The sequence below is a fragment of the Grampus griseus genome, assembly GCF_964374135.1.
Source record: "Grampus griseus genome assembly, chromosome: 11".
NCBI classification, from domain to species: Eukaryota; Metazoa; Chordata; class Mammalia; order Artiodactyla; family Delphinidae; genus Grampus; species Grampus griseus.
In genome coordinates this window covers 82059479-82085692 of record NC_139005.1, presented here as the reverse complement: position 1 = coordinate 82085692, position 26214 = coordinate 82059479, and the positions used below count along the sequence as shown (strand labels likewise).

General features: G+C 44.1%; 1 protein-coding gene across 1 annotated transcript in view; it reads right to left on the bottom strand.

Annotated features, from left to right (window-relative positions):
• ANO4 (anoctamin 4) overlaps nt 1–24243 on the bottom strand; it is a gene marked incomplete at both ends in the record, with an annotated part of 446527 nt that extends 422284 nt beyond the window's left edge. The window contains 3 exons of the mRNA XM_082666182.1: nt 1348–1599; nt 11620–11703; nt 24123–24243. Of these exons, the coding sequence (XP_082522308.1) occupies nt 1348–1599; nt 11620–11703; nt 24123–24243 (457 nt within the window). The remainder of the gene's footprint in view (nt 1–1347; nt 1600–11619; nt 11704–24122) is intronic.
• Nucleotides 24244–26214: the final 1971 nt, after the last annotated feature.

The following is a 26214-nucleotide window of genomic DNA, read 5'->3' as shown; positions in this document are numbered from 1 at the left end:
GAATTACACATTGGATTACTCCAACTAAACCTTCACCTCTAAGCACTCTATCTGTAGAAAAACCAAAAAAAGGGGCAGGATAGATTTTGCATAACTTAAACCTCCAACTCAGACTTCAGAAATAAAAACAATGAAGTGGCCATCCTTGCATGAGTAAAGCTTTCCACAATTCAATGTGTAATGGAAGTGACAAATTTTAAGACAAGATGTTGTAAACATTTTTCTTGCCCTGATTAAGTTATGAGCCCCAAAGATCACATAGATCAGTGGTCAGCAAACATTTTCTGCAAAGGGCCAGATAATAAATATTTTAGGCTTTGCAGGCCGTACTGTCTCTGTCACAATTACTCAGCTCTGCCTTTGTCACCCGAAAGCAACCATACACAATACATAAGAGGTTGTGTCCCATAAAACTTTATATATGAACATTGAAATGTGAATTTCACGTGTCTCAAAATATTCTTATCCTTTTCATTTTTTCCAACTATATGGTCTCAATGTTTGTGTCCCTCCAAAATTCATACGTTTGAAATCCTAATGGCTAATGTGATGGTATTAGGAGGCGGGGCCCCTGGGAGGTGCTTAGGTCATGAAAGTGGAACCCTCATGACTGGGATTAGCGTTCTTATCAAAAAGACCCCACAGAGGCCCCTTTCCCTTTCTGTCACGTGAGGATACAGAGAAGTCTGCAACCCAAAAAAGGACCCTCGCCCAACTATGTTGGCACCCCGATCTCAAGCCTCCAGCCTCCAGAACTGTAAGAAATAAATTTCTGTTTTTTATGAACTACCTGGTCTGTGGTCTTTTGTTATAGCAGCCTGAACTGACTAAAACACCAACCATTTAAAGTAAAAACTATTTTTAGTTCTTGGGCTGAACAAAAACATGTGGCAGCCAAGATTCGGCCCATGGGCAGTGGTTCGAAGACCCACGACACAGATCAAATTTGTGGAGCAGCATGTGTTGCTAGTAACTGAGGTAAGTATTCAAAAATGACTTTTTTGAATATAAGACTGTAATCCAAGATCAATGCCTTGTCACTAAATAGAGGATAAAAATTAAACAAAAAGTCCTATGACAAAACTTGGAATTCTGATTCAGAGTTGATTTCCAGACGACATCTTACCAAATAGAACTAACGCTTAGGTCAAATATTTCTAAACACATCTAACCTTCCTTCTGATACAGCCAAGCTATTAAAGGCCAGTGAACATGGGCGAATTGTTGGGGTCCATAGCATCACATAAGCAGAAATGCAGACGCAATCCATTCAGCAGGCAAATGCATGAAGGAACTTTTAAACACATGGAGTCCTGAATCTCCAACAGGAAGCTATAGCACTGTTACCTGTTGTGTCTTGGCTCAGGGTTTCCTGGCTGCTGCTGCTGTAAGAAGGCACTGGAGTGATGGACAGTGAAGCTGGGCAAGACAGAGGCGTGGCCAGCTCAGTCTTGCGAGTGAGGGATTGGTGATATACCGGGATGCCTGCATCTTTGGAGACGAAGAGAGGCAGATCTGACGGGAGAGTGGGTCTGCCTTGTGCATATGGATTTTTCCAGTGGGTGAGCCCAACTGCAACAGGCCCAGCAACGTCGTAACCTGGCAAGACAAACACATAAGGTCAGATCAGCAATCAAAGCCTTATACCATATTTCCTTCTGTATTTCCCCCAAAGTCTTAGCTGCGCGTCAAATCAAACACCACTTGAGATAAGGATGCATGTTACTGATAAATAGGTGGGAACTGTCACACTGGATGAATCTCGTTAACTAGTCAACCTATGTTTATTAAGCACATACTATGTTCTAGGTGCCCAGTCTTTACCCTTAAGGAGCTCAGAGTCCAATAAAGGAGATAAGACTTGTGATCATAATGAAAAGGATAACTGAAAGTCTATTATGTTCTAGGTACTTTGCATAAGTGATTGTAATCCTTACTGCAACTGTACAAGGATACAATTACTCTTTCCGTTTTACAGGAAATTGGACCTCAACTTGCCCTAGGTCAAGCAGCCGTTAAGTGCCAGAGGCAGAATTTAAGCCCAGATCTGTCTGGCTCCAAAATCTATGTTCTTTCCCTTTTTCCAACTAACGACAGTACAAAGCAAGATGAAAGAAGTAGTTTAAAGTGGGACAAAAACATTCCCCAGGATTTCAGGGGACAAAGTCCTTTCTAGGTGGAGGAACTAGGTCGTGGAAAAGATGGCATGAACTTGGCCTTCTAGGCAAGGGTTGCCACCTAAAACAATCAGAGGGACAGATCTGTTCTGTAGATGTGTTTTGTTAGCCCACATTTTTTTTAATTTGAAGTTCAAATTAAAATTGACAACAATAAAAGTCTAGAGCATTCTCAACAAAAATCCAGCTTTCTGTCCTCTCTTTAAAAATCTCTTGATCTTCTCCTAAAGATCAAGCAACACTGGACCCATTCCCATGTGGCAACTGTCAGCTGAAGCAACCACAGAGCCACTCTTTTAAAGCGGAGTAAAGGAATTCCTGTCTGCCGCAGTCCCCACCATTCCCTAATACCTTACTCTCAGCCTGCTTCACTTATTTGTCTTACATGCCTGATCTCTGCAGGCCTTTGTATTTGCAACCGAGGTACAGAATTCAGACATATAATGTAAGGGTAGTCAGAAAAAAACAAGAATGGAAAGGTAGGTTGATACAAGACAGCTGAGGGTCTTAAATACCAAGGTAAGAAAATTAGATTTTACTTGCTAGGCAAAGCAATATCCCTAAAAGTTTGTGAAGTGGAGACTGGCATAATCAAATGGATGGCAGCAAAAAAACACCTTCCTCTGGTGGTGACCCCTCCTGGGGAGATTCCTCTGACTCCCCCAAGCTGTCTTAACCACAGTAAAGGGAGGCCCAGTAAAAGGTGTTGGTGTGCAGGGGCTGGAGGTGTGCGGGGAGAAAGTCCAAATTGGGGACGGGGTGTTGAGGTACCAAGAAAGCCCAAAAGGGACAACAAGGGAGGAGGCACGCATGGATCCTGCAGACTGGCCGATGTTGTCGGGGGCAGCCCTCCCACACCACGCGGGAAACCACTTGAACATGGAGATGTGTCAGACAGTCCCTGCCCACACTTCACAGCCAAGTGTTCCTTCTCTCTCTGTGTCTCTCTCATGAGCTGAGTATCCCTCAAGGTCAGAGGGTGTCTTAGTCATCTTTAAAACTCCCTCCCAGAATTTCTCTATTCAGCTCTTGCCCCTGGCATTCAATAGATACCCACTGCTCACTGAATTCTTCCTAGACCAGCGGCAAGGAGGTGACACAAGAGGCTGTGAAGTAGAGGCCAGGCAAACGTCATTAAGGGACCAACTTTAAATGTTGGCAGCAAGAAAGGAAAAGAGGTCCAGAGAGATACACAACAATGACGTGGAAAGAAAGGAGTTTGGGGCCACCAGGTAGCTTTGTTTTTTGCTGGCAAGATGTCAGAGAAGACTTATGGCAAACGGAATGGTGCATTTCCTCATCCTCACTGGGGCCATCAGAAGGACTGGCCTGGCAAGGGCTGAAGAAAGTTGAGTGTGTTTTTTTAGACACGAGGAGGTGGAGCTTTAGTGGAAATATCTATGCGGAAATGTCTGGCAGTAGACTGAAAAAAACAACGAAATGAGGATTAGGAGACATAGGACCAGAGCTGTGAATCTGGAACTCATGCACATTGAAACCACGCCTGCTGCCCAGCAATGAACAATCCACTTCATCGTCATAAAATGATAAAGCCACTAAAAGTTACAATGTGTCTAATGCTTATTGGCAACGTGCTAAGGGGTCTATCAGGACCACCTCATGTAACCTCACAATAACCCTGTCAGGAAGGTACTAATATTCCCATTTGACAGATGAGGAAACCAAGGCTAAGGGACATTATTACTCCTGCAAGGTCAATAACTACACAGAAATAACAGATTCAAGGGGCTTCCCTGGTGGCGCAGTGGTTGAGGGTCCGCCTGCCGATGCAGGGGACACGGGTTCGTGCCCCGGTTCAGGAAGATCCCACATGCCGCAGAGCGGCTGGGCCCGTGAGCCATGGCCGCTGAGCCTGTGCATCCAGAGCCTGTGCTCTGCCGTGGGAGAGGCCACGGCAGTGAGTGGCCCGCGTACCGCAAAAAAAAAAAAAAAGAAATAACAGATTCGAGCCCAGGCTCATCAAAGACAACATGGGTGCTCTGGTCCCCTGCCTCGCACTGAGAACACAGGCAACAAGAAGGATTCTAGGAGATGGAATCGGGGTCTGTTTCCCCCTCAAATCGCTCGTAGGTTATTTATTCCTTTCTGAACAATTTTTTATAGAGGGATCTCAATGGACCAGAATGCACAAGGAAAGGGAAATGCTGACACCCTTGAGAACATGCTGACTGGACTGCTTGTACTCTTCTTGGTCAGTCACCTTCCTAAAAGGTAAGTGGAATACAGTGAGGTGAGTGATTCTTTCTCCGGTAAGGGCTATGGAGCCTCTGAAGATAATCACAGAGAACACAAATTAATGTTCAGAACTGCGATGGAGCCACAGCTGCAGTGGAGGCTGAACTGAAGCTACTGACGCCAAGGCTGCCCCCCGATCCTGTTTGTTGGACTAAACCTCTGATGCTAGTGTGTTTATTTTGTGATCAATACTCTTGGATCTCCCGTAGCTCCTAAGAGTGTACTGGGGCATAGAAATGAAATTCTAGGAGGCACGATTTGAGTTGATGCTCCATTATGTTTTTATTAAAAATGTGAAAACGTATTACCTCCTACTCACACCAGAGAATCCTTTTACAAGAAGATAATTAGAGGACCGTGTTTTCCCTCGCCTTGTTGTTTCATTCGGAAACTTGCTTAAATGCCTCTTCTCTTTCCATATTCCCAAGCTCCTTGGGAGTCATTATACAGAGAAGGGTGTATAATATATATCACACACCGTGAAAGCGTTAAAAGTTCCAAGGAACTCTGGACTCTCCATAATTTCAGGTTTTACCATTTCTTTCATAAAATGATAGCTAATTTATAACATATACTTAATTTTGAAAAAATATTGTTCACAGTGCTAAGAAGCCACCCCCTTTTTTTTTTTACTTTAGGAAATTACCACATCATTTAATCCAGAAATGGAGTTCATTAGCAGATCTATTAATTCATGTCACTGATACAAATGAGCTATGATAAGATCTGCATAATTTTGATGGAATAGAAATGGACCAGCCTAAATTTAAAACCAACAATGAGGTCAAAGTATTTGGGGTGGGTGGTTATCCAACCATCCAAGGGAACAGCTAGTGTCCAGGTGCCCAAGAGGCAAGTAACAGGAATGTCACATTGGCAGCCTACTCACTCTCCCTCACCCACCATCCTGTCCCCAGGTCGGGGGTGGGGTAGAAGCAGGGGTCTCAGCTTTCTCTGAGTTGCATGCCAACACTATCACCCACTAGCCCCCAAATCCTAAACAGAGACATGTAAGGAACACTCAAAATTATAGGCTGTCTTGAGAAAAAAAATGATGTTAATCAACTTTAAAGTTCTTAAATCTTTCATACATGAAAAAATAGGAGTTTACTATCAGAAAATAAGGAGCTTTCAGGACTTCCCTGGTGGTCCAGTGGTTGAGACTCCACGCTTCCAATGCAGGGGGCGCGGGTTCGGTCCCTGGTCGGGGAAGGCGCGGGTTCCATCCCTGGTCGGGGAACTAAGATCCCACATGCCATGCCGTGCGGCCAGAAAAAAAAAAAAAAAAGAAGAAAATAAGGAGTTTTCCAAGGGTCTCATGGATAGGTAGAAAAATTTCAGAAGGTGTCACTTTTTCTGTTGATTGGATTTTTTGACAATTCTTTTGGCAATTCTTCGGTCAGGACATAGGTTCCTATAAGGAACTACATTAACAGGAAGTCCAGAAGTGTGCTGTTCTCTTAAATGGAATTCCCTCACAAATGAGACACTTCTGTGTGAGATGACTATCCTGTAAGAGAAGGACGGAAGTACAGGAGATGAAAGAAAACAAAAAGAGCTTTTAAAAAAGAATTACTAGATGACTCAAAGATGTCCTCCCTCCAGTACTTTGAGTATAAAGTTGTTAATTATTTGCTGCTTTTACTATAAATATTTTTTAAGTGCTTTGTACTGGACAGACTGTGGGCTGTGGACACTGCCTGATGACTGTGCTGAATCCATCCTCCACCCACACCCCTTCCTCCCAACAGAGTCACATTTTGTTTGGGAATTCATCCCACTCCCACGCAGCTTGTGACTCAGGGCAGACAGACCTCACACTCCCTGACCTCCACATGGGCCATGATGGGTGTAAAGAACACCATCTTACCTCCCTTGTCAGTGATTTGCTGAAGGGTGGTCATGTGACCAAATCCCATGCAATGAGACAGAAGTCTCTGAGGTGCTTCAGGGGAAAGTTTCAGCTCCTCAAGTGAACACCTGAGGGAGGCACCAAAGCTCCTTTCTCTCTGATCACCGTTGTGCCTGAGTGAAATTCCTGGAACCACGGCAGCCTTGGGGCTGCCATCAAAAAGATAGATTTTCCCAGGAAGGCAAAGGGGAGGAGGTCTTTCACAACATCATCAGCAGCCTACTCAACCTGTCCTCCCAACAGGCCTTCCTATTACATGAAATAATAACCTTCCTTATGGTTTCAGCCAGTTTGAGTTTGTTGAAACAGAAGCAACATTCAAGGGCCTATCAGCTGTCCTATCACCTTCTGAGAAAACGGTGTGACATACCCACTGCCCCTTCAGAGGTGACTTCATAGGTCAGTAAGAACCTGTTATATGAGTTTCCTAGGGCTGCTGTAACAAAGGATCACAAACTGGGTGGCTTAAAAAAAAAACAGAAATTTCTCCTCTCACGGTTTTGGAGGCTGGAAGTCTGAAATCAAGATTTCAGCAGGGCCGTGCTCTCTCTGAAGTCTCCAGGGGGAAATTTGTTGTCTGCCTTTTCCTGGTTTCTTGTTTGTTTGTTTTTTAACATCTTTATTGGAGTATAATTGCTTTACAATGGTGTGTTAGTTTCTGCTTTATAAAAAAGTGAATCAGCTATACATATATATACATCCCCATATCTCCTCCCTCTTGCGTCTCCCTCTCTCCCACCCTCCCTATCCCACCCCTCTACGTGGTCACAAAGCACTGAGCTGATCTCTGTGTGCTATGCGGCTGCTTCCCACTAGCTATCTATTTTACATTGTATATATGTCCATGCTACTCTCTCACTTCGTCTCAGCTTACCCTTCCCCCTCCCCGTGTCCTCAAGTCCATTCTCTACAACTGCGTCTTTATTCCTATCCTGCCCCTAGGTTCTTCAGAACCACTTTTTTTTTTTTTTTTAGATTTCCATACAGAATTTGTTTTTCTCTTTCTAACTTACTTCACTTTGTATGACAGACTCTAGGTCCATCCACCTCACTATAAATAACTCAATTTCGTTTATTTTTATGACTGAGTAATATTCCATTGTATATATGTGCCACATCTTCTTTATCCATTCCTCTGTCGATGGACACTTAGGTTGCTTCCATGTCCTGGCTATCGTAAATAGTGCTGCAGTGAGCATTGTGGTACATGACTCTTTTTGAATTACGGTTTTCTCAGGGTATATGCCCAGTAGTGGGATTCCTGGGTCATATGGTAGTTCTAGTTTTAGTTTTTTAAGGAACCTCCATACTCTTCTCCATAGTGGCTATATCAATTTACATCCCCACCAACAGTGCAAGAGGGTTCCCTTTTCTCCACACCCTCTCCAGCATTTATTGTTTCTAGATTTTTTGATGATGGCCATTTTGACTGGTGTGAGGTGATACCTCATTGTAGTTTTGATTTGCATTTTTCTAATGATTAGTGATGTTGAGCATTCTTTCATGTGTTTGTTGGCAATCTATACATCTTCTTTGGAGAAATGTCTATTTAGGTCTTCTGCTCATTTTTGGATTGGGTTGTTTGCTTTTTGATGTTGAGCTGCATGAGCTGCTTGTAAATTTTTGAGGTTAATCCTTTGTCAGTTGCTTCACTGGCAAATATTTTCTCCCATTCAGAGGGTTGTCTTTTTGTCTTGTTTATGTTTTCCTTAGCTGTGGAAAAGCTTTTAAATTTCATTAAGTCCCTTTTGTTTATTTTTGTTTTTATTTCCATTTCTCTAGGAGATGGGTCAAAAAGGATCTTGCTGTGATTTATGTCATAGAGTGTTCTGCCTATGTTTTCCTCTAAGAGTTCTATAGTGTCTCACCTTTCATTTAGGTCTTTAATCCATTTTGAGTTTATTTTTGTGTATGGTGTTAGGAAGTGTTCTAATTTCATTCTTTTACATGTAGCTGTCCAGTTTTCCCAGCACCACTTATTGAAGAGGCTGTCTTTTCTCCATCGTATATTCTTGCCTCCTTTGTCATAGAGTTGACCATATGTGCATGGGTTTGTCTCTGGGCTTTCTATCCTGTCCCATTGATCTATATTTCTGTTTTTGTGCCAGTACCATACTGTCTTGATTACTGTAGCTTTGTAGTATACTCCGAAGTCCGGGAGCCTCCTTCCTCCAGCTCCGTTTTTCTTTCTCCAGATTGCTTTGGCTATTCGGGGTCTTTTGTGTTTCCATAAAAATTGTGAAATTTTTTGTTCTAGTTCTGTGAAAAATGCCATTGGTAGTTTGATAGGGATTGCACTGAATCTGTAGATTGCTTTGGGTAGTAGAGTCATTTTCACAATGTTCATTCTTCCAGTCCAAGAACATGGTATATCTCTCCATCTGTTTGTATCATCTTTAATTTCTTTCATCAGTGTCTTAGAGTTTTCTGCATACTTTGTCTCCTTAGGTAGTTTTATTCCTAGGTATTTTATTCTTTTTGTTGCAGTGGTAAATGGGAGTGCTTCCTTAATTCCTCTTTCAGATTTTTCATCATCAGTGTATAGGAACACAAGAGATTTCTGTGCATTAATTTTGTATCCTGCTACTTTACCAAATTCATTGATTAGCTCTAGTAGTTTTCTGGTGGCATTTACTCATCTTAAATGAGTAAATACAGGAAAAACAACTAGAACAGCACCTGGCACAGAAAGCTCCCATATGGTCCTCACTGTTTACCCCTCCACTTTCACTGACAAGTGTCTTAATAGAGGTCTCTACTCACAGCTCATCACTCCTTATTCAGAGCCTTGTAAGCTGGCTCCCCTCCCACCATCCACTGACATGGGATGTCACCAGGGCAGCCTTTTAACTTTAACCCTCCTCAGTCTCCCCTTCTAGAAATTCTCTGGGCATTTCAAGAAATGTACTTGCTAGGTTTTCCTACCACTGCCGTTATTTCTATCCTAATTGTGCTTCCCCCAAAGATTGGTCTTTGACCCTCTACACACTCAATATACTGATGCCCACTCTTATAATTTCATCCTCTTCCAGAGATTCAACTGAACTCTCTGTGAAGAGAATGCCAATATCTTCATCTCCTGCCCATTCTCTCCACATTTCCAACTTCCTGTGGGTCATTCTGAGGTGGGGGGTCTCACTGGGACCTCAAACCCAACACACTGGGACCCTAGAGCCATGCAGTCCTCTTCCTGACCTCTGTATTTCAATGAACAGCTCAGACTCCCTGTCAACCTGACTCAAAGTCTCAGGGCACACTATCTGAGGCACATCCAGGCAATGACTAGTCCTCCTGACTCTTCCATGCCTCTCCCTCCAGACCTGCCTCTCTATCCCACTTCCCACGTTCATTACTGTCTCATGTCAAGACCACAGTCAGAGCCACTTACTCTGTCATAACACCAGATTCTTGCACATGAAATCCATCCTGTTCACCACCCAAATAACCTTTCATACATGCATTCATCCTGTCACCCTCCTTCTCTGAACTCTAAACGACCTCCCACTACTTAACTAATGTCTTTAGGAATGTCATTTTAGGTTATTTAGTGTTTTCAAACCAGGGTCCATGAACTCTCCACAGGGATTTTTAAGTTGTTTTCATTTTTCATTTAAAAGTCAATTTAATCATTTAAAAATGAATATGTGCATACCATGGACCAAATTTTGCCACTTAATTTTAGTGCCTGAGTTTGCTTTTGTGTTTCCATCAAGTTGCCCCCAGTTGATACACTTAATGAGAAGAGGAGAGAGAGGGGAATGTCAAGGTGCAAACAAAGGTGCAAACAAACAAAGATCCAATAATCTCACCTGAGGGAGCATTAACAGAGATTTCAGAGTGGGTTGAACAGAGAGAGGTGGTGGCACAGCAGAGTTACCATAAATACTGTAAATACTGAGCTCAGTGCAAAGAACCTTCACTGCTGCAGCCAGGACCGCGTTGCATTACAAGCAGTGACTGCATTTCAGCAGAATAACAAAGCCCATCACCTTAAATTAATGTGGTGAATTTGTGGTTGTTTCTCTTCTCAGTGTTTTAAATTTCATTTACAAATTTGATTTGATTTTTATGGCTATTTGGAAAATAAGGTGTCTATAGTTAGTTACATTTTATGTTGGAACATACTTAGGTATCCTTATAATAAAAATAATTTAAATCCATTTTAGAGGCTCATAATTATTACTTCTTTTTACAGGGGTTCACATTGCTGGAGTCTGAGAAACCACGACACTGTGTTTCAAAGCATGAGCTTGTGTCATTCCTGGATTGGCATCCTAGGCACATCCATTTCTGGCTGTGAGGCAAACAGCAAGTTTCCTCATCTGTAAGATGGGGAAATGACAGTACCTTCCTCATAAGAGTCCCAATTAAGTAAAATGATGTATGTCGAGGGCCAAGAGCAGCTGACAAATGATAAGTGCAAAATAAATGTTAGCTGCAAGCATCACCATTATTCTTTGGTTTCTAAGTCATAGCCAAGATTCTTAAATCAAGAAAAGTTTGAAAGGAAGCGAAAAGGAGAGGAAAGATTCGGCAGACAGAAAAATAATCATGGTCACTCTTCCCTTTTCGACCAAAACAAAACATGTTTAAAGGTGAGCAGGAAGGCGGCTGGGAGAGTGCTAGGTGAACACAGTATATTCTGCCAGGATCCTACCGTCTCCATAGGGGGGTTCCTCATCCAGGGGGGAAGGGATAGAGAACCACACACCCCAAACTGCAGACTTCAAGTTTCTGAGAAGGCCATGGGCTATGACATGGAATTTTATTTCTGTGAAGTCAGGGGACAGGACAGCTGGCATACACAGACTCCCCCAAAGCATAGCTAGCATTCAGGAACAATGATTTGTTATTTTATGCATGTATGCATTAACTTATACTTATGGGAAATGTACATTTTCTATTTGCAGTTGTGATATAAATTCTTTTAAAATAAATGAAAATAAATCTTAAAGAGTCAGTTTTAATATTAAGTACATAATAATATAGGTGATACACAAATGAAAGAGAAAGCAAATGAAGAAAAATTGGGAAACCTGTGTTTTGTTTTGTTTTTTTAATCTCTCTGGATCACATTTCCTCCATCCATCTCTATGCAAAAGCAATAAGGATCCACAAGAGGGCACCCCAACAAGGTGAGTCCACAAGTATTTACCCTGACTCTGAAAATAAATTTGATGCGCTTACCCTTTCTACTCACTCCTTCCATAGCCCTGCACCCCCAACCTTTATAGGCAACAATAGGTTTCATTAAAAACTGGCACAGTTGCTCACCTATGGTGATCTGGCTGACACAACTGTAGTAGCTGCCCGTCGTTGCGGAGGAAAGGTTATAACTCCCACTGCTTATATCTTTGTCTGTTTAAGAAAACAAAAGAGGAGAAGGTTAATTACATCCTGGTAAACACCATGACCACAAAGTATATGACTGCTGGTAAATAAACCAGCTGTCTGTGTCTGAGTATCTCATACTTATTCATTGGTTCATTCATTGACATTTAGGGAATGCTAGGTGCATTGAAACATTTCAACAAACAACCCAGACTGTCACACAGGCAATTTCAGTTTGGTGTCACTTTATTATAATGGGGGGAGGGTGCTGGGGGAGGGTTACAGGGGAAGGTGAGAAAACACCTGACCCAGACTAGAGGGTATCAGGTAAGGCTTCCTGGGGGAAGTGAACTAGGCAAAAGGGGGGTGAATTGAGGGGAAGGATCCAGGCAGAGTGCTATCATCTTGTCTGGAGACTCGGAAGCCTCTGCTTCACGAGTTAGCAGCTGAACACAGTACAAGAGAGGTGCACAGCCGCTGGACTACGAGGGGTCTTATAAACCACGTGAACAAGTTTGGATGTTGCCAAGAGATCAGGATCCCATTTTCATTTCAGAAAGATCACTTTGAGGCAGCAAGGAGAACAGTCAGGAGGAGGATGAAAGGAGAGGCAGAAAGACTCCTTTATGAGGCCACTGCGGTCATCCTGATGAGAGATGGTGGTGGCCAAACCATGGGAGGAGCAGCCGTGGAGACAGAGAAGTGGGGGCAATTCCCGGCAAGGCTTTTCTGTTCAGCAGCCAGCTGAACTGCAGTCCTCACTACCGTGAGCAGACCATGTTCCCAACAGAGGGGCAAAGACACCAAAACCTCCCATTCACACGGCACCCTAGCATTTTCAGCCACATCGTCTCATGCACGGCGTGAAATAGGGCGCGCGTCACCCCACGTCTCTGGTGGAAAAGCTGAGGCTCCAGGCAGCCGAGCACCTTGCCCGAGGTCACACGACAGCATGTGGCAGAACAGAGCTCAAATCGAGATCAGAACTGCTTCAAATTGTTTATGAAGAAGGCAGGGCATACGTGATTTAAAATATCAAAATAAATACATATTGTTTAATATAAAACGCTACAGTTTACACAGAGTTACTATAAGAATGGCTGCGAAACTGACCTGAAGGAAATATTTGAATATTACATGTTATGGGATACCAGGAAAACTTTGAAACTCTGATCTATAATGATGAAAATTAGAAGTCCGAGGGAAAGAAATCATCAAGAATGTCAAACGTAGTCAAAGAGAAAGGGTTTCTAGAAACGTACTGAGTCATATTTTATTGAGAGAGCAATGCGGATTTTTAGAGAAGATGGCTTTGCAGATGAACATTCTAGGAGGAAAGAACAGCAGGTACCTGGACAGAGAGGGCAGGAAATGGGAGTCATCCGCCGGGGTGTCCGGATATGCTTGTGGTTTGAAAGCAGCTAGAAAGTATTGACAAACGCAGGTAGTGAGCCAGAGGGCGGGGAAGTAGTGGGAGCCCTTCAGAGGCCACATCAAGGCCACTGTAGGTCCACAAACAGGGAGGTAACAAAATATTTTAAGACTATTTTTATTGTGGGGAAAATTAATTCGAGCAAGTGCACGTGGCCAACTTCTCCTCTAAGAAATATTCCCAGACCATCCCCCCTCTCTAGGGGGCTTCCGGGAACAGCAGACACACCTCCAACAGCACTGTGCATGCGAGATTGCACTCGTTTTATGGGTATCCCAAACCATGTGCTTGTCAAGGGCAGGTCCACACGTTTTTCAGTTTGTTATCTCCAGAGCTTAGTGTTTTGCCTGGCATAAGGTGAATCCTCAGTATATGTTCGTTGGTTGAAAGAACAAAGGAATGCATGAAATTAAAGAAAGGATAACAAAGGACCATTTCCCCTTCCTATTAGTTATAACTTCAGTGGAGGTTGCCGTGATCAAAAAGAAGGAGCACAGGGCTGAGAGTCAGCACACCTAGGGTTTGAAGCCCAGCTTTGCTGCACATGAACTCCTTGAACTCGGTCAAGCTGTTGCCTTCCTTTAGTATTGGTCTTTCCATCTGAAAATGGTGACAATAATGCTTATCTCACTTTTTCTGGGCTAGGGATTGGGAGGTGGAAGGGGATGAGGCATGGCTAATAAAAATAAGTCAGCTACACAAAATGTTAACAAGTCATTCCATATATATTTGTGGAATCAGCTGAATCAACAAAACCCAGACCTAAAACATATCAAACTACTCTAAACTTGTCATTCCTAATTTTTTTTTAAACTCTTCACTAATGATCTGTCCTTAAAAGATTTTGGAAGGGAGGAGACCTCCCAGGGACAATGTCAATGGCATCAAAGGGGGGAGGAGGGTGAAGGGAGAGATTCAATAGCCACAGAAATGCTTCTGAATGGAGAGAAAAGGAATGAAGAAGAAAAGCACATTGAGAAATCAGTAATCAATAAAGAAGCAGAATGCTTGAGTTAGGAATGAATGCTTGGGAAGAGGCTGTGCGTATATTTGAACAGGAAAAACTACTGAAATTTGACTTGAATCTGAATGGTAAAACTAGGGCATAGTTTGGGTGGCAATATTTTGAAAAGACTCAAAGAGCAGAAGTACAAAAACCTGTGGCAGTTTTGGTACAGGTTTGTGACTCTGTAAAGAAAGGTGTTTTCCTATATAAGAATTAAAACAAAAATGTTAGATTTTTGTGGGAGGGCTTGACTATCCATTTAATCCTCTAGGAACCAACTGTAGTTAAAAAAACAAAATCAGGTACCTAGTGGAAGAACTTGAGACTATGAATGAGGTTAATAAACTTTGTGGGTTCTGGAGTCAGTATCCTGGTTCCAACCCTTGGGCACAATACTTTATCTCTACGGGGCTCTGTTTCCTTGTATGTACAATGTAGATAATAAAGGCACTTACTTTATAAAGTAGTACATAGAAAGTGTCCAATTAGTGTTAGCTATTATTTTTATTTTATACTTAAAAAGAAGATACCCATAAAATGGAATACCATATAGCAAAGGAAAAGAATGAAGCAAAGCTACACAAAATACTATCAATGGATCTCATAAACATAATGTTTAATGAAAGAAGCAACACCCAAATGATATATGATTATATTTATGAAAATTTCAACAACAAAACTAAACTGTATTGTTTATAGATGCATATATAAATGGTAAAACAGTAAAGAAAAGTAACAAAATAATTAGCACAAAAGTCAGCATGGTGATTACATCTGGCGAGGAAGAAAGCGGTTTGAAATTGTGAAGAAGTACAGGGAGTGGGGGTAGGTTCTATGGTGCTGGGAATGTTCTATCCTTGACCTAGGTGGTGGTAACACAGTATTCATTTTATAACTATTTGTTAAATTATAAATTTGTCTTGCCCACCTGTCTGTATGTACAATAGCTTTTTTAAAGAAGCAAAGGGGGCAGAAATCACAGTAGGACAAATTAGGAATGCAAATTCTGCAAAAAATGTCTAAAACAATGAGATGGTGGTGGATTCATACAACAATAGTCATTGAGTACTTACTCCTTGCCAGGCACTATGCTAAATATTCATTATTTCATTTACATCATTATTTCATTTGTGCTCCAAAACAACTCTTTTGAGGTAGGTGTGATTATCCCACTATCCAGATGAGGAACTAGAGGCTCACAAAATCAGGGAACTTGCCCAGAGTCACACTTCAGGGATGTCACAAAGCTGGAATTAAAACCTAGGTTTGTCTTACACTAGACCAATATTTGAGAACAAAGGCAAAGACAGAGGAGGACAGATTAACATCATAAGCTGTGTTAGGTGGATTCCTGTTGTATCTGGTGCTATATCTTTGACAGTCATTTATTTGATGAGGTTCTGCAGGGAATGAGATAGACATCATCTCGGGGATTCTGTTTTCAGAGGCCCACTTAAACAGAAACATGTGACAAAATTAACCCAATTTTCTTTGTCTCAAATTATTTTGGGTATACTTATAAACAGTATGGTCTTATAACCAAATAATCAGGCCCATCTCAACATTCAACCTATCTTTCATCTTAACCACAGCAAAAAAAGCAGGTACCATGCCTATTTTCATTTTCCCACCGAATGCAGAATTCTGGTAGATATGTAGGCAAAACTAAACAAAAATTGTCAATATAAAATGATAATTATAATATCTAATTTGGGAAATTTTTTTAAAGAAATATAACTAAAATGCAAAATAATCATAGTATACAAAGCCATGAGCTGGGTGCTCAAAATCAAAGTATTATTCAGGGGAGAGGTTAACATATTAAATTTAGAGTCAGTGAAACAAAATGTAATGAATATGTGTAGAATTTGTTAGGTAAGATTTAACCATAAGTAGAAGGGTAATTATTAAAATAACAGAAATAAACTATATTTCCCAACCAGTTTGCTGTGCTGAAGGGGGTGGGAGACAGATGGTGGGGAAGAACAGGAGAAGAAATTTAACAAAAAAATTCTACTTAGATAAGAGAAATAAATGAGAAAGCATAGGAAAAAAACAAGACAAAGAGAAAATCTGAAGTAAAATGGTAGAATTAAGTTCGATTACACTAGTAGTAACAATACATGTAAATGGTCTAAATTTGTTATTTAAGAGATCGTGAGATGGATTTAGAAAGCAAAAAGAAAATCAACTAAATGCTATTTATAAGAGAAACACTTAAAACATAAGGACACAGAAATGTTGAAAGTAAAAGATATAAAAACATATAGCAAGCATTAATCAAAATAAAGCTAGAGTAGCTATGTTAGTTTTAGATGAAAAAGGCTTTAAGACAAAAAGCAATTATTAAGGATAAAGACAGTCAATAAATAATGATAAAAGGTTCAGGTCTGATTCTTCAGGAAGATATTAAAAAATGTTACATCTGAGTTATTTGAGATAAAATAACCTCAAAATATATGAAGCAAAAACTAATAGAGCTACAAGGAGAAACTGACAAATCCATCATCAGAGGGGGAGATTTTAACACAATAACTGATTGGTTGAGCAAGAAATGTTTGGAAAAATACGGAAAATTTGAGACTGCAAAAACTTGGGTATCTTGTTAAAGTGAAGAGCTTGATTTACTATCTCTGGGGTGGGCCTGGAATTCTGCATTTTTTTCCATTTTATTGATATATAACTGACAACTGCATTTCTAATAGACTCCCAGGTGGTGGCAATGCTACTGGTCTAGGATCTCCAGGTCCTGGTAAAATCCTCCCCTGGAATCCACAATCCACAAAGCCTGGGAAAACATCTCACTGGCAAGAAAGGAAGGACAAATTTAAAAAGGAAAAGAAAATGTTTTCATTAAACCCTTAAAAACATATTAGAAGTCTGCTTATACATATGGACGGATGAAACTCAAGAATTACCAAACAGACAAATGATGCATTGACTTTACCAAAAAATTCACCGTATGATTCCTTTAATTACTACCCTACACAAGTGTACTGGAAATACCATTTACTTTACCAAATACATATTTATTGTGCAGAGTGAGCTACAACTGTTTACCGCATCTGGTTGGGGTTTTTTTTTTGTCTTTTTGTAAATCACTTAAAATTGTTTATAAAAGGCTCTAGAGAATCCACTGGTAAGAAAACAAAATAGTGTGGGATGTGTATGTGTGTGTGTGTGTGTGTGTGTGTGTGTGTGTGTGTGCGCGCATATGTATGTCCCTCAGAAATATTGGTGTGATTTATTCTGTGTCTGCTGTGTATTTTATAGGCTTACAGAAAAGTTAATATTCAAGTCCAACCCTTTCCTCCTAGCTGTGTAGCCTGTATCTCAACACCTAAGCTCCCTGGGCCTCAAATTCCTCCTTTACATTGTGACTGAAATTCATTCATTTAAAAAACACTGAGTGCCTAGCACACACAGTAGATGCAGGCTGGCACCAGGTAGGAACTGGTGGCTTCGAAGGTCTCCCCTAAGGTGTTGATGAATTAATCAAAGTGTAGAGAGTGTGCGTCACTCCACAGAGCTTTCCCTACAGTAATGACAATAAACACACCACAGTGCTGTGTACTACATTGCTCTAGGACTTTCTAGGTTTTCATAACATTTTCACCTTTGCTCTTTCATGTAACTCTGCAGCAGCATTAGGAGACAAGCAGGGCAGGGACCAGCTGTGATAATACTAGGAGTTGTTCCCTCCTCTGAGTCTCCCACTGGACCTGAGCTAGACCCAAACCCCTGGAGGGCAGGGCCATTCCTTATTCACCTTCTGTCCACAGTGCCTAGCTCTGCCTAATGCATAAAAAGCACAATAAATGTTTGCCAAAGACTCCAGTAAGCTTTCAAATACTATAGTCACCATTCCTGCATTTTAAACACTGGGCCTGATACTCATTATCTCAGCTTCCCTTTGATTCCACCCTTGCAGGCACAGTGGCCAAAAGACCTTGCAGGAACCCTAATTAGAGAAAAGCCTTTCCTTTCCTTTCTTTCCTCCTTGTACCTATTTGGTTCAGTGTTGAAAATCCCACATTCTTTTTCATTTTTTCCGAAAGGTAAAGATCCATGCCTCTTCGTTACAATGTAAGATTCATGAGAACAGTTTTTAATTTTGTTTTTACTTCCAGAACCCACAACAGTACCTGACACATAGTAAGCACTCACAAAACATATGTTGAATTGTTCTAGAAACTTCCTTGGTAGCTACGGACTGTTTGCCTAGGACTAAGTCCTAATAGAAAAATCCACACGCCTATTACAAAGAACATCATGTTTTAAAGGAAAAGATTAAAGTGCTCCTTCACAGGATCAAAATAAAATTTTAATTTTGCCCCAGAAAGAAACTTTTAAAGTGTGAAGGGCTGAAGGTCAAAAACTAATCTGTGTAGACTTTGCTGCAGCTTCTTAATCAAAAAGGATCCTAAATCAATGTTGACCATGAGTGTCTGGATTGCATAATGACAAGCATGCCAGGTGGTAGAGGGCAAAAACAAGAGAAGTCCTCAAACAGCTCCTTGGATCTATTTTGCAGCTAAAGCATGACTTCCAGCCCGTTAGCATAGGTGTACTACCCCTTGCGAGAGTCCATTCAGTCCTTCAGTCGATCAGACAGCCAAGGATTGCTCACCCAGTATATGCCAGGTGCTGGGCTAAGCACAAGGAATATAAAGATAAAGATGTAGTCCTTGGCCTTTGGGATTTTACAACCCACAGAGAGGAGTCCTCATTACAGTACAAAATGAAAAGCTGTTGGGGAGAGGAGTACCCTGAAAGGTTCCAAGAGAGGAGCCCAGTAGGATGGGGAGGTCAAAGGAGAGGGGGAGCGAGCCTCATAAAGGAGGAAGGGGCTGTGTTTCAGAGCATGGGCCAAGGTTCAGACACCTGAGAAAACCAGGTGCAATCAGCCACCCCCAGCCACCTCCCTCCCTAAAAGGTAGGATGCTGGGGCCGAGGGCAGCAGGAAAGAAGGATGGTCAGCTTCTGAAGGGCCTTGTTTGCCAACCTAGGGAGGTTAGACTTTGACCTGTAAGCAGAGGGGAGCCCTTGGAGAGTTTTAAGCAGAGGAATAACAGGATCAGATCTGCAACTGGGATCAGAGAGGCGGGGAAAGAGGCAGAGACACAGCTGGGAGGCTGCTGCCGCAGTCAAAATTGGCAGTGACGGTGGCCTCCACCAGCATAAGAGGAGGGGGCAGGGAGAGGAGAAACCAGAGTAGAAAGACTTTAAGGAAGAAGAACCAATGGGACTTGGTAGTTGAGAGTATACGGGCTGGGAGAGGCAGTTGACAGTAATAGCTATGCTTACCGAGTACTCACTATGTGTCTCTCATACGCTCTTACAAGTACTGTTGCATTTAAACCTCAGAGTGACCCCATTTTACAGATAAGAAAATTGAGGCACAGGAGGTTAATTGGTTTGCCCAAGGTCATTGTTAGTATATTCTGGTAAGGGAGGACTCAAAGACGACTCCCAGGATTCTAGTCTAGGTGACTGCATAGAGCATGCTGGCCCGGCCAATGTCTCCTGTCTCGGATGTCATGCTCCACCAACACCATGCTGCCGGAAGCTGCCTTATGCCCCCCGCCATCTATCCCCTTCATCTTTGTTCGTGCTGTTGCCCCTCCCTGGAATGTCCTTCTTCTCCCAATTGGCCTTTTCACATCGTCTCCTCCAGGTAACTCTTCCTGACCTATCCCTCGCTCCCCCCATCCCCTCTCCCGCAGCACTGCATTATAAATCTCTTTAGGAGCCTATTTCCTCCAGCTGACTGTGCTATCCTGAGAGAAAGAGTGAGATCTCATTTATTCTGGTACTCCATGGTCCAGTAGCTGGAGTGATTCTATAGGACACAGGTATGGGAGAGGAATTCTGTTTTGGACACAATGAGTTTGCAATGTCAGAGGAGTATACAGGTAAAGAAGTCTAGCAGACAGCTGGGTAGACAAGCACAGCACATACAAGAAAGAAGTTCTGAGTTGGTGATTTCTGTTTATTCGGGAGTCACCTGAATAAAGACAAAATGACAGGTGAGGAAGCTATGTCCTAGGCTCTCATTTCTTAGCTCCGCTCCATTCTGTGTTGCATGGTTAGGCTTGGCTCTCATTACACCCCCCTCCTATACCCCCTTCCAGTCAGAAGTCCTGAACTTCTGGTCATCCACTGCCCTTTAGCCTTTGCTCAAGCCATGCCTTCTCCCTGGGATTACCCACACAGCTGCCCGTACCTGGTGAACGTCTGTATGAACAAGCACATTTTCTCCTCTTCCTAACTGCCCCTAGCCCCAGGCTCTTCAGCCAAACTCTGCAACCTGCCTTCAGGCGCCCCACTCATTAGCTGAGACTAAGTAAATTCTTCAACCTATCTGGGCCTCAAGCTCTTCAAGTGAATACAGGGCTAACATTGGACTAGTTTCTTAAAGATGGTTGCGAGGGGCTTCCCTGGTGGTGCAGTGGTTGAGAATCTGCCTGCCAGTGCAGGGGACACGGGCTTGGGCCCTGGCCCAGGAAGATCCTACGTGCCGTGGAGCAACTAAGCCCGTGTGCCACAACTACTGAGCCTGTGCTCTAGAGCCCGCAAGCCACAACTACTGAGACTGTGTGCCACAACTACTGAAGCCCACGTGCCTAGAGCCCGTGCTCTGCAACAAGAGAAGCCACCGCAATGAGAAGCCCGCGCACCACAACGAAGAGTAGCCCCCCGCTCGCCGCAACTAGAGAAAGCCCACGCACAGCAATGAAGACCCAATGCAGCCAAAAATAAATAAAATAAATTTAAAAAAAAAAGATGGTTGCGAGATTTAAATGAGCTAATCCGCATAAAGTGCTATTGTTATTGTTTGTGTCCCAGCATAGCCCACACTTCTGCTTACAACTTTGTCACCCCAGTTTACACGCCTCCTGCTAAGGGACTGACTTTGCCCTCAGGGCCATTGTCTCTTATTTAGTAGATGTCTAATCAATGTCATCCAAATGTTTGAGAGTGAGATTATAAAGCCAAGGACAGAACCCAGGCAAACACCAACATAAACAGATGCAGGAGTCCACAAAGAAGAAGCCTTTTAAGAGGCAGGAGGGAAATGAGGGGACAATAGTTACAACAACAAAACTGGCTCTGACTGCATCTCCTTCGTCTTCTACTTGCTCTCTCTGCTCTCGCCACACTGACCTTCCAGCTAGCCTTGAACGTGGCAAGCTCATTCCTGTCCCAGGGCCTTTGTACTTACTGTTCCCTTTGCCAGGAATGCGCTTTCCCCTCATAATGACATGGCTTGTTCCTTTCCTTCATTTAGCCCTTCCCTCAAATATTTCCTCAGAGAGGACTTCCTTATCTGAAGGAGCCCCCACTGTGCCCCATAAGCTCCTCAGACCCCACGCTGACAGCTCGATGCCAGGCCAGCAGGTCCAACCACAAGTCCCTTCCTGGTGCAGCCTGGGACACAGCCCCCTGTGCCTTCTTTTGCACGGCCAAGAATGAATCAAGTCCCGGTCCCTTCTCTCTTGTCACCCTCCTTGGTCTCATGCACGTGGTTACATAATGAGCTAAAAGCGTTTAAGAACCTAAACCATGTAAAGGACAAGGAAAGAAAGATGAATAGTGAGTATGAAAGGCTGAGACATTTAAAATCCAGAATTTTTTAAAAGTGCATCATCCATTGAACATATATTTATTAGAGGACATATCACAGTTATCGATTATCCTAATCTCATTCCACATTTCCAGAGGATACGTGTCTAGATGGTTGCCCAAAAGTAAAAGTTCATGCCAAAATACAGAAAAAACAAGTTCCAACATAGGATCAAAAAATGCATATTTGGATGGGAAGCTAATGAGGTTTAACCGGAGGCTGCTGCTAATGAAATGCATACATAAGCCAAATTTCTCTCTCTTCTTAGGAACCTAAAACACACGGTCTACACTGTAACTGTTCATTCTCTTGGCAGCCCCTGTGCTAAAGACAGGACTGAGGCATTTATTAAATCAGTCAAATGAATATAAAAATTGAACCCTCTAAATCCCAGGCAAGAAACCTAGATCATCCCCCATCATGATATCTAAACCCAAATCCAACAGAATGGAAAGGGGACTTTTTTTAAAGCAGTTAGATTTTCAGAGAGATGAAGGTTCCAGAGCTGGACCAAACTCTCAACAGAAAATAATCTCAGCATCCAGTGGATGAGGAATATATTGAATGTGCTTGGTTTTGTTTTCACCAGGTTGAAAACCCTGATGGACTCATTTACCTTGTCGTGTCTTGGGTCACATCGCTACAGACCAAGAAACTAATGTGCATTTAGCGGCCAAGTGTATTCACCACTTTAGGGATGGGGGAGGGAGAAGAGTGTGTCAAAATAGATTTAAAATAGCACAAATTCTAACTGAGATATTTACTTAAATCTGTCTCAGTTCCCTTTAAGGTTCTAAAGAGAAACCCATGTTAATTCTTAGTTGCCAAAAAAAATGATCTGCCACCTTTTTTCCTTTAATTACTGAAATATACTTGCTTTTCCAAAACAATTCACTTCTTCTGACTTCATTTTCTCCACCTGGGTGCCCAATTAAGCTTTTAAAGCGTCTAGAAATTTATGGAACTGATTAGTACGTAAACCTCTTACTGACGGTATCCACAGGACGGCATGTGAAACCTAACATCATGTAAAAACCAGAAGTTAGATCCCCCTGATAGAAAAAGGTGTAAAAATAGGTTTCTGCCAATGAATATGACTAAAAAACCGTCAGGATGTTGAATTAGCCCCAAATGGTAACCCAAGAATGACAACGTTATGTATTAAATGTGCGGCAGGGGCAACAACCCAAATCCCAGCAGAAAATGCCCCGAGTTAAAAAAAAAAAAAAAAAGGCCACTAGTATGCAATTTGTAATCTGCTCACAATTTGTTAGGTTCCCAAGCATCAACTGCAAACCCTCAGAGCCACCTGAGTGATCATTTTACACAGTTTAAATCCCAAGAAATAGAGACTGACCCCTTTAACCTTGGGAAAATGAGCAGGGGACATCACTGGTCTGGAGAATGAAGCCTCCATGCCAAAGGGCAGCAATTTCCCTCCCACCAAGCCCTGGCTCAGAGATGTCCCCGCAGAACATTCCCCAACAATTGCTCAGTACCTCCGCGTTTAAAACGCCAAAACTAGATGTTATCACAGCAACTGCTTGCAAGCCAGGGTAAGGGAGGGAGGTCTTACTTGAGTTTCCGCCTCCTATAACCCAGTCTCGGCAGCATCTCTGATAAAGGACTAAAGAGAATTGCTTTTTTCCACGCAAGCAGAAATGTTGATAAAAAAAAGGCTTGTTGGCTTCCCAAGTGTCTGGGATTTCTAGCTGAGTATGAAACCTTCACACTGTGATTTCATTTTCCTTCAGAACTGTACAATGCCTTAAAAATAATGATTAAAAAATATATTTCTTTAACAAAAAAGGGGGGAAAGGAATGTCTTCTATTTCCATGCAACTTTTATTTCCAAGCTGATTATTTTTGTATTAAAAACATATTTTGGTGCATATAATTTAACCCCATAGCATCTGTCAGAGAGATGTTCTCATCTCTAATTTACAGATGGAGATATGCAAGAACAGAAAAGTTTAAATAACTTGCCCAAGGTCAGTCAGGGACAAGATAAGCAAGGACTGAACGCAGTTCTAACTCCAAGCCTCACACCGCTAGGAAAGGACTCAACACACGTATACCTTCCCCTCGGTGGTCTGAAGCAAACGGAATTTTACTGGAGTGCCGAAGCTCGAAAACACCTAAATTTTAGGCGATTTTACTCCACCGACTCTTTCTACAAACCCCCCCTTCCCAGGTTCCGGGCATCCTCCAATTGCACAGGGCATCGGTCCCCCAGCCGCAGGCCAGCGCGCGCTGCAGCCGGGCTCCCTCCCTTCCAGACCCTCCCGGGAGCCGAGCCCCGAAGTTTCCCAGGGTGATCAGACGGCTCCCGGGTCTGCCCGCCCCAGGAGCCCCGAGAGCCCGCGACCGCCCGCCGTTACCGTATGTTGTGAGGGAGGCCATCCTGGCCCGCGTCCTGCCCAGGCTGGCCAGGGCGTCGGCGACAGCGGCCGCCTGCGCGTGGCGCCCCTGGACGGCGGGCGTCCCGCCCCGCGAAGGCATGCGCTCGGCTCCCGCGGCGCCCGGCCTCCCAGCTCCCGAGCACGCCCAGTCAGCCCGCCGCGGCCGCCCCGGAGAGGTTCCGGCGGCGCGCAGACACCCGGGGCCGGGTCTCGCTGCCAGGGCGCGGGGAGCAAGGGCGCAAACGGGCCGCGGCGCTCCAGGTCCCGGCGGGGATTGAACCTGCGCCGGAGGACGCGCGACCCGGAGAGAGGAGGGGCGAAACAGGCGGTGGGAGGGGCCGGGCGGAAGCGCGAGGCGGCTGCGGCCCCAGCCAGCCGGCGGCGGGCGGGACCCCGGCTGAGTCCACGCCAAGCCGGGTGGCCCTCGGGGTGGGGGCGACAGGGGTGACGCGGGCAGACGCGGGATCGGGAAGTCCAGAGCGCGCCACGGTTTCCGGGACCTCGAGCCTTCAGCTCCCTTGCTAGGGAAGTTCCCCTGGAGAGCGTGCCTGGGGATGGGGGGCTGGGTCCGGCCGCCTGTGACTATAGGGTGCGGTTCCCAGCCCAGGCGGCAGTCTCGAGGAGGCTTTGCCTCCGAGGCCAAAGCCCAGGGGCGAGTGGCAGTTTTGCCTTGAGGACTTTTATTAATGACGTCCTTGACCGCTAAGTACCGAGTTCTGACCCCAACAGTTCATACCTGTCCCAGCAGCAGCAGCATCCTGTCACCTTTATTCGTGCGTCTCTCTCCCCACGAGGCTGTGATCAGTGTCCTATTCCCCTCTGACTGCCCTGCGCCTCGATCAGGGCACGAACTCAAACATTATTTGTCGAAATGACTGAATGTCCGAGCCCCTCGCTCGCCCCCGCTGGAAGCCTACCCATCCTATTGTGAGAGTTCTTTGTTTTGAATCAGGGTCTGGAAAATGGGGAACGAGACAGAGATCCAAGAAGCCAGTAGTATCCATGGGGATGGGGACAAGAGAAAGGGTGAGGCCGCCTAACGCCCCCTCGGGTTCAGGCGCACCCGAGGCTTTGCAAGTCCCAAGTGCAGAGTCGCGAAGACACGGTGAGGGCCCTCGGGGCTTCCTGGCGCGGGGCTGACTGTCCTGGTCACCGGGGTATCTCGGCCTTGGAAAACTCCAGTGCCCAACGAATTGCGGGGCGATGCTGTCAAGGCTATTTAACCGCGTGTGGGCTGTGCCCACCCTGGTGGAAGCACAGGGAGGGCAGAGAAATCTGGCTCAGGCAAAACAGGGCGTTTCTTTAGCAAGGTTTCCGAGCGCCCCTCTCGCCACCGCCACTGTCCTTGGTGCTCGCCGGCCTATCCCAGGTGTCAGGTTTTCGCACTTGCAACCTTCCTCCCCTCCCGTCCCCTCCCCTCTCCTCCCCTTCCCTTCCCGCGCTCCGGCTCTTCTGGGAGGGCAGCGAGGCGGCAGCGGGGGACCGATGGGCGAAGCTCTAGGATGAAATGTCACTTTGTGGTCGGTGGAGTCAGGCCGCGAGAAGGGCGAGGCCGCCCTGGGTAGTGAGATCGCGTGATCTGACAGTTTATTCCTGCTGGGTCAGCCAACTACCAGCAGGTGACCCTTAGTCAAGACGCCCTGTGTGACCCTTCATTTTCCCCATCTCTAAAGTAGCGGTCACCGTTGCTAGTTAGCGCTGTGCCCACCTCACAGGACAGTGGCAGGGCCCGGGTGGCAGGGATCCAACTCCTCAACACTCTGGGCTGGGTGCTCTTGTCAGCCTGTCCCACCTCTGGTGCCCAGTCCTGTGCCAGCCCTGGGGCCTGAGCCTGGAGCTGCTCCCTTGCTTCCCCTTCATGCCTCTGCTGAGACCCAAGTCCATCTGCAAGTTGTCTTCTGCAATCCAGGTGCCGGTCTTTCTTCTCCCTCTGCCTCCACATTTTAGCTCAGGTAGGGTCATGAGGAAGGACAATCAAAATGTGTTACAAATTGCACTTTACTTCTTCTTGACAGCTCTTTCTAATCAGCAGGAACTTAAAAGTAGTGTCTAATTAATTAACCTCTCTTCT